At 35.8% G+C, this 14576-nt stretch overlaps 1 protein-coding gene across 4 annotated transcripts in view; it reads left to right on the plus strand.

The window, feature by feature from the left end:
• Positions 1-12593, plus strand: part of ACADSB (acyl-CoA dehydrogenase short/branched chain) — an 18101-nt gene extending 5508 nt beyond the window's left edge. For all 4 annotated transcript variants that reach the window (XM_080596588.1, XM_080596589.1, XM_080596590.1 and 1 more), the window contains 8 exons: positions 188-394; positions 861-1031; positions 2938-3063; positions 3454-3546; positions 6173-6262; positions 7800-7937; positions 8586-8685; positions 9356-12593. In XM_080596588.1, the coding sequence (XP_080452714.1) occupies positions 188-394; positions 861-1031; positions 2938-3063; positions 3454-3546; positions 6173-6262; positions 7800-7937; positions 8586-8685; positions 9356-9426 (996 nt within the window). In that variant the 3' untranslated portion in view covers positions 9427-12593. The remainder of the gene's footprint in view (positions 1-187; positions 395-860; positions 1032-2937; positions 3064-3453; positions 3547-6172; positions 6263-7799; positions 7938-8585; positions 8686-9355) is intronic.
• The last annotated feature ends 1983 nt before the right edge of the window (positions 12594-14576 follow it).

A 14576-nucleotide genomic window follows, 5' to 3' on the forward strand; every position in this document is an offset into this window, starting at 1 on the left:
ATCAACTTCTGTGATAAATTGTTAGTTTTTTAAGGGTATTGAAGGAATCTGGGTCTTTGGGGAAGGATCTGTAAATATTTACATTCTGCGGTATTTATTTTAATCTCTTAAGTGTCAGCTTAGACTAACCAGTTGTTGGTGAGAACTAATGAGAAAGACTGACATGTTTGCATCTTTTACCTTTCAGCTGATGAGTATTGAGCTTGGGGAAGAATATGGAGGAACTGGAGCTTCATTTTTTTCAGTCATATTGGTGGTAGAAGAATTGGCCAAAGTTGATCCAGCTGTAGCTCTTCTATGTGAACTCCAAAATACACTAACAAATAGGTTGTTTACCACATATGGAACAGAAGAACAAAAGAGAACTTACTTGCCCAGAGTGTCTAAAGATACAGTGAGTCAAAGTCACACTTTACTAAAATATAGTATAGTTTTCAATAGTTATATAGTGTTAGTGGTTTTTTTTTTTCAGTAACTAAATGGGGTGACTGCAGCATTGGAAAATAATCTGTGTGTGTGAACTTTGAGATGCTTGTTAGAGCTGCGATCTGGGGTGATACAGATATATCCTGTCATCAGGAGCTGAGAGGTAAAAGTGGAAAGGGTGTTACTAGTGTCATTAAAAGTTAATTTACTGTGGAAAAGAACTTTAAAGCACTTGAGTATGAGGCATGTAATTACACGGTGTTTGTATTGTTAATTTCCATATCTGAAACTTACCTACTTTGAGGCAGTAGGTTAAAATGTTTGAATGTAAGAGGCTTGTGCTTGCTGGTAACTATTTTTGTTGCACAACTCCTTCTAAGTTGTGCCTACGTATTCAAAAACAAGTAAAATGATTTTTTCCCTTTAATTGACAGATAGGCAGTTTCTGTCTGTCGGAGGCTGGTTCTGGCAGTGATGCTTTTTCTTTGAAGACTCGTGCTGAAAAGAAGGGAGACTACTATATTATCAATGGCTCAAAGATGTGGATTAGCTTAGCAGAACATGCCGGAGTTTTCTTTGTGATGGCAAATACAGATCCTGCCTCAGTAAGTTCCTAAAGAATAATTGCATTTTCAATGACAGCTGATGATATATGATACTATGGATTTTATATTAATAATTTGGTGCTAAAGGTTAATATTATTTGTACCTTTTTCTAGCTGAGAATAAACCTTTAAAATATTTCTCAACAAAAATAAAGAACTTGCTGAGCAATTTAATAAATTCCTCCCACCAGGGAAAATAAAAATGTCAGAATCATAATTGCTTAGATGAAGAGCACAGCATGCATTGGTATTATTCTGAGTAATGGAAGAACAGATAGATTGTTTTAGATTGTTTGTGACACTTCTGACCTAACAGACAAGTTGCTGTTCGTAAAAGGCAAAGCAGAGCTTAGGCTACATGCACTTGGTAATTAAGTATACAATTGTAGGAAAGTATGATCAGGTTAAAAAGCAAGACAAGCGGGGAAAAAGAAAAAAACATACCTGAATATGCATGTTTCAAGTTTTGTCACTTAACGATTTGGATATAGTAGTAAAGACTCAGAAAAATCAGCTGAAGACTTTAAAATATGCTGTACCACTAGAGTAGAGAGAGAATCACATACAAAGCTAAATTTTTAGGACTTTTCTTTATTTTTTGACCTTCTTCCAGCATCTCTTTCTTAAAATAATTATTTGAAGATACTTATCTTTTAAATTAAAATTTAAAACTCTAATAAAAAATTAAAAATATATAATACTTTTTCTTCTTAAAGTTAGAAGTTTGTTTTAACGTTTAAATATTCAAGAAGGAAATTAAAAATCATTGATGTTCAAAGATTAAGAAACAGTTGACATCAGTATAAATGAGAGACCAGACCACCATAGATTTGTGTACCGACACGTACACTCTGCACTAGCAGCTCCCGTTTGGTGAGATGGACTGTCAGTAAGGGGAGATTTGAAGAGCAGTCTCCACTTTAATAAGATGCAACTCTTCCACAAGAACTGCAGGCTGTTTTCTGCCTCACTGTGTTCCGCTCCTCATATGGGGGGATGCTGTGGATGTTAGGGACAGGAAGAGATGAGAACATGGCCCAGAGCACCTCACACTTCTGTTTTAGGCCTTGTAGAATGTTGCAGAAGGGAGAGCCCTGTGGTTCCAACAGGGGGAAATGCTGTACATAGAGATGCCAGAATTTAGACTGGCTGTACGATCTGTGTATTGTCACGTGCATGATTTAGTGTCCTGTCCAAACCCAGTTTGTTTTTTTTTTATGACCATCAGAATGATTTCAGAATACTTTATAAAATATAGTCCCACTGCTTCTGTAAAATGAAAGGTAGTGGTATTCATGTCCTGCAGACTGGAATCATAAGGTGAATGAGCCCACCAATTCTGGGTGTCTGGTTAGGTCTTGCACAGTACTTCCAATTATGCTGCACTTTGAATATTCAGACAGTTCCCCGTGACACCAGTCTCATCAGTGAGTGCTCTTTGAACAACCTTAAAGGAAGCATATATTTGTAGTCTTTCATGGGAAGCATAGCTGAAGTAATTGGACTTAAGTCAAACCTTGCATCCCACAGAATAATTTGATGGGTGTTCTTGCAGCCTACTGTTGGTGACATGCTCCAGCACAGCGCTATCTTGCTCTGCCAGTGTTTTCCAGGACAGCCAGGCACTACAGTCCTTCCTGTTTCACTGACATGGTACTAGTTTCCTGTCTTCTCAAGAGAACTAATAAGACTATTCTGTTTTCCAAGTGGAATAGAAGGGTTTACTTTGGCCTTTATTAAACCACAATTGGTAGACATACAGAGGGAGCAGGTGATGGTGACAGTGTTTTATTTACTAATGTATTATTAAGCAGGTATAAAATTTCAGTGTTGGAATTTGGTATTTATATATACTTTTTCGTACTAGTAGAAAAAACAGTTTTTGATTATTTTTAATTCATCCTAGGGATACAGGGGAATTACGTGCTTCATAGTAGATCGCAACACAGAAGGACTACATGTAGGGAAGAAGGAGGATAAGCTCGGAATCAGAGCATCTTCTACTTGCCCAGTAACATTTGAAAACGTTAAGGTATCGTAACCTGTTTAGCTATTGAAGCATAATTTGTATATGACTTGAGCTTGATCACAAGTACAGAAAGACTGTTAAATAAATACCCAATTCTTTTCCTGCTTTTCCCCCTTTCATCATTTGGCTTTCTTTGGCTTTTTGCTTCCTATTTCTCAAAAGTCTTGAGGAGGATTCAGTTCTAAATTGTGATAGTTTTCTCAATTGTCAGTTTATAATCATGTGTGTCAGGGAATGTTCTAATCAGATATTCTAGGAATCAAATGTCTGCTTTGTTTTATGCTTTCATTTATGGGGAACATTAAACAAAATGTACACTAATTCACCTGTGAACACCTCTAGCAGTTGCAAAGATGAATAGAACAGGAATAACTGAGTGGTTTTATTCTTTAGGTTCCTGAGACCAACGTCCTTGGACAGGTGGGACAAGGCTATAAGTATGCAATTGGAATGCTAAATGGCGGCAGAATAGGTATTGCTGCACAGGTGGGTAACATTGCTTAATACTGGATACAGCCAGTGTATAACTTTGAATTTGGATAGAAACTTACAAAGTATTTATAGTTAGTAAGAATAAACTGTTTAGGAAATACTTTATTAAAAACTATATTGCCACTAGATGTCACTGTCCCTGTGTCCAAGTTACAGTAACATACAGAAACAAGTGCAAATAATAAAATTCTCCTTTGGTGATACAAGCAATAGATTTAGAAAACATTAAATGGCAATTAGTTTGTCTTTGGTGGTTAACTTACTGCTACTGAAATATATCAGTATTTTTATCTCCCATTATACACATTTATTTTTTGAAGAAGACTAGCTCTTTGGAAAATTTAACATAGTGAAATGTACAAAATTAATGCTTCCAACTGTAATTGGAGGGGATTGCCAAATGTGACCTTATGCTAACTGATGTTTTCTCAACAACTTACTTTTAAAAGTCAACTTATTTTTAAAAATAAGTATTAACTTTTGTAGCACAAGTGTCCTAGTTCATTGTTGTGCTTGAAAATTATACCCTATGGCATCTTAGAGAAAATATTTGCTGTTTTTGAAGTTACTTCCAAATGCTGCATTTTGTTGTAAAATCAATTTGGATCTCAGAGTGATGCTGATTTCAGTGGAAATCAGATTCAGCGTTATAATAAAATAGCCTATGACAAGCTTTTATATTTTGAATTTACTTTTACAAGTAATCAAGTAATCTTTTCTTTGTAGTTTGCTGTGGATGTAGTTGTGCTGTGTAGGGTGTGATGCATCTGTACTACCAATCTCCCTTACCTTTTGCTCCATCTTGCAGGCAGTCCTTGTGAAATTTAGACTTTCCAAGTATATACATATATATATATATATATAGTATACTATACTGCTGAATGGGTTCGCTTTTCCATCATTTCTGAAAATTATCTGTGATTAAACTTTGTTAGATATGGCATTTAAAAACTAGAGCTGTGGGCCTCCGTGTTCCCAGAGATATAAATAATATAGATGTTCTGGCAGTAAAATACATGGTCTGTCTTTTTCTCTTAATTACTCCAAGTTAGACTTATAACCTAATTAAAAGTTAAGGTCGGGTAGTTGTTATATCTTAGTTACTACTTTTTTGGCACCTTCTAATTATGAGAAATGTACTTGAATGGACAAGAACAGCAGTCCGAAAGCCCTGTAGTATTAGTTTTGCAGTAGTGATAGGTTTAAAAAATAATGATCATTTTATAAAAATGTAATTATGGCTGTGCAAACAGTTTCAGATAGTTTTAGTGCAAGATAGCTGTATATATTGTCACAGGTGCTGAAGTTGATATATTTAGTTCATCTACACAAGTTTATATAAGAAGGCGACAAGTATGCCAGTACAGCTAATTAGCAGGATACTGCGTTATTTTCTGATGTTCTTTTCCCACATACACCTTTTCGTATATATTGTATTTTTTTTCTAGAACCTTAATTGAGAAAGGATTAAATGGCTTAAGGCAGTCAGGATCACATTTTTACCTTCTTGGGGCTATTGGCTTTCAGCTTCATATGTGGACCTGTCCAAAAATACCCATACACTACTGGACATCGTTAAAAGTAATTTGACATGAGCCGCTTGATGCCATATTTATGGCATATTTATGCCATATTATGGCAGCTAACTGCCATATTTAAGTATCCCATCTTGACTTTAAGCTTTGTGAGATTCCAATTTTACCATATTCTGTTACTTTGCTCTTTTAATATTTGTTCATGCTACTAATTTACCTTTTTTTTCCTTGTCTGATGTTTCCCTTAAGCTAATTCCCTATTTTTTGTTTTTCTTAGAACAGAAACTAGATAGAAAGAATGCATTCAGATAAATATTAGTTATACAATGAAACAAAGTGATATTACTTACTAAAAGTTACATATTCCAGGATACGTGAAAGGCAGGGTCCTTTCTTTACTGCCTTGTTTGGAATGGAATAAAATTTCAAAAATGTCTATTTAAAAAGTTTTAAATGAGCTTACTTTCCAGATTTCATGATGTTTCTTTAGGCTAACAAATCAAAAACTAGGGTAGATGGAATTTAGTTCTTCTTAAATTTTACTATGTAGTTTTGTCAGGTATAATCCTCCAAGGTAACAAGTGTGTTTTCATGTCTTTGCTGCTGAGTGAAGAGAGCATGTGAAAAGACAGTGGGTCTTCTAAAATTGTTCTGTTGAGTTGTTTTTCCTAGACTATGCTGGAAAAAACAGTATTTCTCCCTCCATTGCACTATTTTTTTTTTTTACTTCTGAAATAAACTGCTAATTCTCACAGTCTAGAACTTTCTATAAAAAGAGAAATTATTCTGAAAACATTTACTATTTGCAAAACCACTTTTGACCCCAAACTTTTGCTCAAAATTTAGTGTTTTCACAAATATTTTGCCTTTAATAAGAAAGTTTAATTCAAGAATGAAGTAGTATGGAATAGGCTTATTGTAGTGACTCACCTCAATAAGAAAGGAAGAAAACTTTTCATCTGCACGCTAAGGTTTTTACACGGGTGATCTGAACTGCCTGACTGGAAGAAGCACAACTACTCTCATCTCTGTAAGGTGCATTCAGTCAACTAATTTTTACTGAATATATGCCTTATTTTTTACAGATGTTAGGATTGGCGCAGGGGTGTTTTGACCATACAATTCCCTACACAAAGGAGAGAGTCCAGTTTGGGAAAAGCGTATTCGATTTCCAGGTACTTGATAATGAACTCATGGGAAGTTTTCTCTAAGAGGGTAGTAGTGATCACGGTAGTTGTTAAAATGAGTTATCTGATTTGCCTAATTTGTGGTCAACCTGTCATTTCTCTGCTTCATATTTGAGAAGAATTTTTCAGAAGAAGAATTTCAGATGAGCATTCATCTGCCATGTAAAATCTATAAATTCAGTGCTGTGTGTTTTTGCAAGTAGAGTATAAATCATTAAAACTTCAAAACAGTATTAATGTAACTCTTTTTATAATAATTCATTCACTGCTTTGGAAAATAATACACATGGAATTCCTTTCTCTTTGGATTTTAATCTCCCAGTGTGTAGAATGTGTTCCACTTTTTGTATGCTTTCATGAGCTGTTGGAGAAGGCCTTTTCTGGAGACACTAGAAAGTATAAAAAGATGAGGAAAACTGATTGAATTATTATATTTCCTGTGTTATACAAAGACATTTAGTTTCCATGATAATATCTGTATCTTAAAATGAAAAAGATTCTTTGTTGCAAAAATGATGTATAGTTTAATAAGGAAGATGTATAATTGTAATTACTATAGTAATTTTCTTGTTAAAAGAAACCTACATTTCAGCTGAAGGGAAGGAACATTAGTACTACTCATAATTTATACAAATTTTAGGAAGTACCCACAGATATCTAGGAAATGATTGGAACTGCGTCTTTTGAATGGAAAATGGAATTTGTAATTGCCAAATCATTTTGTTATTTTGACCTGCCTATATATTTTTGCAATTTTTAGGGAGCAGTGTTAATGTTCTAATACGATGAAAGATTTCATTATGTTTAGGAGCAAGTTAGACTACTAAATGCCCATTTTCAATCATTGTAATGTTTGGGTCACTTTAAGTAATCCTATTCTTCTGTAATACCTGCCATTTAGAGGTGAGTTCCATCACCTTTTACTTTCCCCTTGAATCTACTCATCAGACATGTCCTCTATACTTCTTTCTTTTGCTGTTCCTAACTTTCGTTTCATGAGTACGGGGCATGGGAAGTAGTACACCTTTGTAGTTCTCCACTTTATTTAAGAGGTACTTTTTCAAGTCTGTCTCATTTATGCTTCATCAGGGAAGTAGACATGTTAATGTATGAATGTTCCCATTAGATAGCTGTGAAATAAACATATGGCTTTGACCGATCCCTGTCCCTGCGTTGCCAAGGAGAATGTTGAGGTTTGGGTGAAGTTTTCCTTGGTGCTCATGGGTTCGAGTAGGTTTGTGTTGAACCCTCCTGGCTAGCCAGTCAGGGCAGAAGTTAGCCAGTACTCCTGAATCCAAGAAGAGGGAAGGAGAAGTTGCTAAAAGGACTCCTAAAAGGTGGCTCAGAGTTTTCCCAACATGGATGTCACAAATGCAGAGGCACGTGGAATTACCAGTCCATCTGAAACTTCTTTTTTTTTTAATTTTAGAGCGTACGTATGTTCCTTTGTGGTAGAAAAAGTGATTCTTGCTAGAAATTCCAGTTGGGTGCTAGTTCTGTCTGACTTGTGGCATGCTTATTGCAGGGAATGCAACATCAGATAGCTCAGGTGGCCACACAGCTGGAGGCTGCGAGGCTGTTGACCTACAATGCAGCCCGTCTTGCAGAAACAGGAAAGCCATTCATAAAGGAGGCAAGCATGGCCAAATATTATGCTGCAGAGGTAATTTACAGTTTCTGTATTCAATAAACTTATTTCACTGCTGTTTGAAAGTTTCTTCTGTTACTGAATGTGCAACTTTTAATTCACATTTTGCTATGAAATCTGTGGGTGTACTTTTATCTTGTTTCTTGTTCTCAAAGAATGTAAAGTAGGGACTTGAGCAGTTTCTTCTTCAGTGGCCAAAATGAAAAATAAATAAATGAGGAGCACCATTAAAAGAGAAAGTGAATTAGTATTTTTACTTATCTTGAGAGATTTCATTCTCTCAGAATTCTCTTTTTGTGTCCATGGAAATGGCGTGGTGAGACTTTATTTGTGACCGTTTCAATTCTGCTGGTCACAATTGTGAGGCTTAGTAAGATTCAGAACTGGATTGTTTCTGCCTCTCTGTAATTACTGTTTTGCATTTGTTCCTGCTTGTCTTATAGTGTAGCATATGAACTGTTGCAGTAATGGCTAGTGAATTCTTGATGTCTTCTGATTTAGAATGAAGTTATTTGTATGATGATGAATACAAATATATCAGTGTCGTTTTCTCACTTGTTCTAGTTCACTGTTTTATTTTCTATTTTGTGTTTGCTTTAAATGGCTACGGAGAATAAAATTTACTACCACCTTCAAGAAGTTACAGTGAAACTATTTTCATAGGTTGCAACACTGACGACTAGTAAATGCATTGAATGGATGGGTGGTGTTGGATACACAAAAAATTATCCAATAGAAAAATACTACCGTGATTGCAAGATTGGTGAGTTGCTTCTTAACAGGCATTTCTTGTAGCATTAGTATTATTAAAGCTTGGGCATGCATGACTGGCTGTTTTTTAAAGATACTTTTTTCCTTGAGAACTGTAACCAACACTGATCTAAAGGCTCAGATATGACAAGGTAAAACTTTGGGTATAAATAGCCGTGCTTGTACGGCTAGTTACAGTGTTTAATTAGATATTAATAATATACAGACGCACATTGTGTCTTGTTTCATTAGGAAAATTCCAGTTTGAAAAAAAATCAAGGTAGTATCTTTAAATTAATGATCTGAATTTATGTAGAATTTTATTTTCAAGATGTGTTTACCAGTATAATTTCTGAACTTAACACTTCGACATTTCTAGCAATGTTACCCTTTGACTTTATTGCTGATATCATTTGTTAATAGTTAACTTTTTGGTGGTTATCTGGGAATTGCTTTTCAGGAAATTTTCTTGTTGTTGTGTTGTACCAAAATAAAAGTATTTTGCTTACTGCAGATAATAGGATATGAAAATTTATGCAAATATTAATTCTGCTTCTAGAACGTGCTCAATAAAGCTTCACTTCATAATTATAAATGTTGGTCTGTTAGAATAATATCTTGATCTCTTTTCAGATATTCACCAAAGTTCTATACTCTTCTAATTTATTCTCTTCTGATTTCAGGTACGATCTATGAAGGAACTTCAAATATCCAGTTGAGCACCATTGCAAAAAACTTGGCCCAGGAGTACTGAAAACTTAAGGACTTCTTGACTGTTAACAGACATTATTTCACTGAACGTTAATCGTGAATTACAGGTTTATTGGTAATTGTAAAAATCAATATGGTATCATAAATGAGAATACATCATCACAGACAAAAGTATAAGGAAAACCATGAATTCCCATTTTAGGATATTGAATGTGTAAATCATGCTAAATCGTGAATTCCATGTTCAAATCCAAATCATGGGTAAAAGTATTTCTTTCTTCCCGATACACTTCTAAGCTAATACATTGGCTGACATTATTTTGTTGCTTTAGATTATCCAAACAGTGTGTCTCAACTTTGAGATTTCAAACTGAGAACAAAAGAAATCCTTGGCTTGGCTGATGTAAAAGGTTCTGTTAAGCCACGTGAGAGAAAGGTTTCTTCATGTGCAGCACAACTGTTGCGTAGTGTGAAGCTTCTGTTTGTTCTTGATGCCTTACAGGTTACAGGAGTGGTGTTTGAAAATAGGTAAATGTGATGGTTTTCTCTTTCTCTGGTGGAGTGACGTCTATGGTGCTGTTGTAACTTGAGTAATTTTTATAGCAGCCCTTAGTGTGTTCTTAAGTATATCTTGGTAATTAAGCCCTTCCAGCCCCCAGTTTGTAGTACTGAAAAGTGGATAATATCTACCTCCCTTTCCAGCATTCTCAGCTCTTAAAGGTTTTAATCAGAGAGACTATTTATAGTTATCCTTTTATAAAAGATTGAGTTGAAATCTATGTGAAATGGGGCTAAAAAAGCTCTGGTAGTTCTGCAAAAAGGCAGAGATATAAGCTAGGTAATAGGAAAACTGTGATACTACTTCAGAGGGACCTTTCCATGTTCAGTGTATGTTACAAACTTTAAACCTCAGAGCCTTTCTTAGAGTTAGGGAGGGTCTGTTAATTTGCAGTGAAGAAAATTCACTCATGGAAATGAGTGGTTCTCTACATGCAGAGAGATGTTTTTCTTTTGAGAGAGTGGGAAATAATTTTCTTGAGATGTATTTGCTTTTTTGTCCCTCTCTGTTTACTTTAAAATTAGATGTTTTATTTACTGCTGAAGCCTCTTCAGTGGTGGAGAACTAATTAACTAAGAATCAAGAGACTGAAAGCTTAGTGTATCAAAAATTGTAATTGCTGTAACTGGCAATTTGTTTCAAGTGGTTTGGGGAGGAAAGGATTGTTTTTCTGTTTTGTCCAACTTAGAAGAATCTCACTTTTAAATCTTGTTAGTCACTGATGAGTCACTTTGGAGCTTGGAATGTTACAGTCACAAACTCCTAGAGAACTTTATGGCAAAACTAGTGAAGATGACCCTTAATAAGTCTGATTTGATAAGACAGACTGCAGTGCCTTATACAAAGAAACAAGCAAGGACAAAGAGCATCATTAAAAAAGTTTTTGGATTGGCTGTCAGCCTCAAAGGGAAGTTAACTACTTTTTTTGTGAATGATTTCCCTCGCATACATACTTTGCCTGTTGGTAGGTGAAGAATTAATGTAATTATATCAGATAAAAAAAAGTATCTTCCATATGAGTTTGATCAACAAATTTGAGATTTTCAAAAATGCACAAGTAGGAGGGTAGACTAGATGATTTCTGAAAGATTCTTCTAGCTATAGTATTTTCAAAAATACATTTCAGGTTGATTGCAGGCTTTCTTTCAGCTGTTAGACTAGAATTAAGAGTACAGATGCCACATTGTCTAACTACAGTTACTCTGTTCACTATAGTCTGTGAGTTGACAGTGATCATAATCATACTACGAATGCTTGAGTTACATTGATTAATACAATGTGATGTGCTGGAGTGAGAGGCTGTTCTTAGCTGCTGCAGTTCAGCCTGCTTTGCTGACATGAGTATCAGCAGAGATGAGGTTTTGATTCATGCTGTTTGATAGGTCGTCTAGTTTGAAACACTATCTTGGCTTGGATTTCGTAGTTTTGTGTGAGGCTACAAAGTGGGTGACGATACTTAACTGACTTAATATAGTGCTAAAAGCAAACCGTTCATGGAGGAAACTGCAGAGCTCTCTGAAGGACTGCTAAGGGCTGGATATTCAGCATTATGTAAAAGGAATGACTGTTTGTGTAGAAGTGTGTCAGGTTTTTGAGAAAAAAATCTTGAAAAAATCAAAATAATGTGATTGCCAGCAGTCTGAATTTGGGTGCCATACTCCAGGAAACAACCGGGACAGCTTCATCAGCTACTCATCAGCTTTTAGGTCAATGCTTTAACTAATGTTACAGCTGTGAATATTTCACGTCTCTCAGTTCCATATGCTGCAATCTGTCAATTCACAATACCTTTTGGAAGAAATGTATGCATTTTATTTAATTTTTGTCTACAAAATTCTGTGGAGGAATATGCACACAAATGAATTGTAACTGCCGAGTTTCTTTCCAGACTCCACTCTTGCTTCAAAAGCGCACGCACGGGCACACCTCTGCATCAAGCATCAGGTGCTCTGGCCATTGACTGACTCTGGGAAGGGTTAACTTGTTTGATGGCTTCAAGTCCAATTCCATTCCTGCACTAGCACAGGCTCTGGTTTAGTAATAGAATGTGCTCCGTTGTCCAGGAGCTACTAAAAGCTGCCTACGTCCCCCAGCCAGTGCTGAGTTTGGGACAAGCATTTATGGATTGTCATAAACTGCAATTCTGCTTTCGGCACTGTTGGGCATGGGACTGTTCACGGTGGTTGGCTACACCAGTATGCGTAGGGCTGCAGAGCTGGCACTGTGAACGTTGGGAGGGTAGGACTTGAAGCTGCTTTATACACAATATGTATGTATATCTTGAGTTTTCCCTTTATGTGCCCTTAGTCAACTCAGCCAGTCTAGTCTGTTGCCTTGGAACAACACCTTCAGTAAGCAGATGTGACATCTGGGCTTCCCTGAATGGAAGAAAAAGTGTTAGGAATGTATAAAAAAGTGCCTGAATTTGATGTTTGACTAGATACGATGCTAATCTTGTGTGTCAGCTGATGGTTCTCTAATAATGTCATTTTAATTTGGAATTTTTTTCACTGGGACAGACTGAATGTATCTTCTGTCAGGTTTCTTTAGTATTATCCTGGCTTGTGATAAAGATCTGAGGCAGTTCTCCACAGAAAGATTTAATTGTTACGTGGAAAATACTCAAATATAACATTTTATATGATGTTTTCTATGCTGTTTTTCTTTCTTTCACATTTTCTTTTCCCCATGTAAAGATTGTGTTAGAAAAGGATTACGTGAAATATAAAGTAATTGTTCAGTGGGAGCCTTTTGCTATGTAAAGAATTTTCTAATTAACGTGTTATTACCTTTCTGTTTGGAAATCTTTTGGTGAGAGATGCATTTTAAGTTCTTCATGCCACGATAAACTAGATTTGAAACACAGTCTGGTTCAAAAGCAGCTGTCTTTTTAGAGCTTGCTTATTGAATACATGAAAACTGAAGAAACATTTTTTCTCAGCCCCAAAAAGTATTCACTGTACCAATGTGATAGATCTCCTATGAGAATTACGTAAAAGTGGTTAACAGCTGCCACAAGTATTTCACAAATATTTACATGTTACGTTATCACTGTGCAAACTGTTGGAGGAGGCACAAATCAAGCACGAGCTGACGGGGCAGATGAATATGCTTTGTACAATTCCCGAAGAGTTTTCACGATTTTTAATTCGTTACATTGAAATACAGTAGTTGCAGAGCATTTTGCTAAGAGTTGTCTTCTCTGAAGTGTAACTCCGCAGTCTCAGTCTAGGGGAACAGCTGCAAGTCTTACTCGTCTGCATTTGGCTGCCTAGAGCTACGTAGCATGGCTGGCTGTGCACACAGGTGAGAGAGAGCAAATGTCTTCTCGGTTCGCTTCTGAGTGTTCACTGAGTCCATGCCAAAGACGTTCAGACATCAGTGCACAGCTCATCCAGAGTTCTAGGCTGACAAATAGGAATAACAATAAATATTTCAGTTAAACATGGCAATTGTCAGATCAGTCGCTATAATAATATGGCATTGAGGGAATTTCTCATTAGCTGATACTAGACACATGATTAAACTGCTTTGAAATCTGTGTTTATTATCCTCTAAAAATATTCTGTTTGTGTGCAATACCACTAACACGTTGGGTGACTAGAACTAACCGCTGTTTCCTAATACCTTGTTTCATAGATCAGTGTTCAAACGTTGATTCATATCGGTATATTAATGTTCAAAAGAACATGCAATGTATAATGTAATTTTTTTCTGACTTTGTAACTTTTTTCTTATTTATATTTAAATATAAAGATGATGTGCAATCTCAACAGACAGCAATAACATTTTTGTATATTCTTCTGCCCTTCAAGATCATTTAGATTTACATCTTTCTGAAACTTTTCTCATCTTTCTTATTCGTGTAGAGTGACTAATACTGGAGAACTATACATAAAAAAAAAAAAAACAAGCCTTAAGGTGACTTCACTAAAGATCCTAAAGAAAAAGCACTCTGCACCTGATGGAAAACTGTATCTTGATGGCCAAAACCACAGTGCTTTCAGAAATCAGTTTATTTAATATATACAATGAGGACTTCTGAACACATAGAGAAATAAGTTCATCAAACATGATGCGGGGTTGGAAGGGACCTTAAAGATCATTTAGTTCCAACCCCCCTGCCATAGGCAGGGACACCTCATGCTTTGAAGGAAAAAAATAATAGAAACAGGAAAACCTAAAACAGAGCGATGAACTCAACTTCCACGTTGCTAAAATAAAATTAAAATTAAAAAAATTGGTTGATACAACTTTGTTTATGGAGTCACCTCATCATGCACCCAACACCAGCTAAAGAGAAACAGACAACTTTGAAATGATACAAAGGTGCAGGCACAAAGGTCTCTGGTTTTTTTTGCATTTTGTCTCATACGGAATAGCTTTGTGTTCTGACTGTTAAACTGAGTGAAGAAAAAAGAGTCCGGGAATAATTCAGAAATTAAAGTTAAGATTCTGGAAATTCAGTTAAATACTGAAAAGCTCCGTAGAACTTGTTCTGTTAGTTGAGCTGCTGAATATATAGTTGGTACGCAGCAAATGTGTTTTAGTGCAAAAGCCAATGCTGTTTGTTTTAGGAAAGAAAATGTTAGACATTCTGTTCCTGAGATGGAAGATGTTTACGCACCAAATGC

Source organism: Anser brachyrhynchus (genome assembly GCF_964034855.1).
Source record: "Anser brachyrhynchus genome assembly, chromosome: 6".
In the NCBI taxonomy this organism is placed as follows: Eukaryota; Metazoa; Chordata; class Aves; order Anseriformes; family Anatidae; genus Anser; species Anser brachyrhynchus.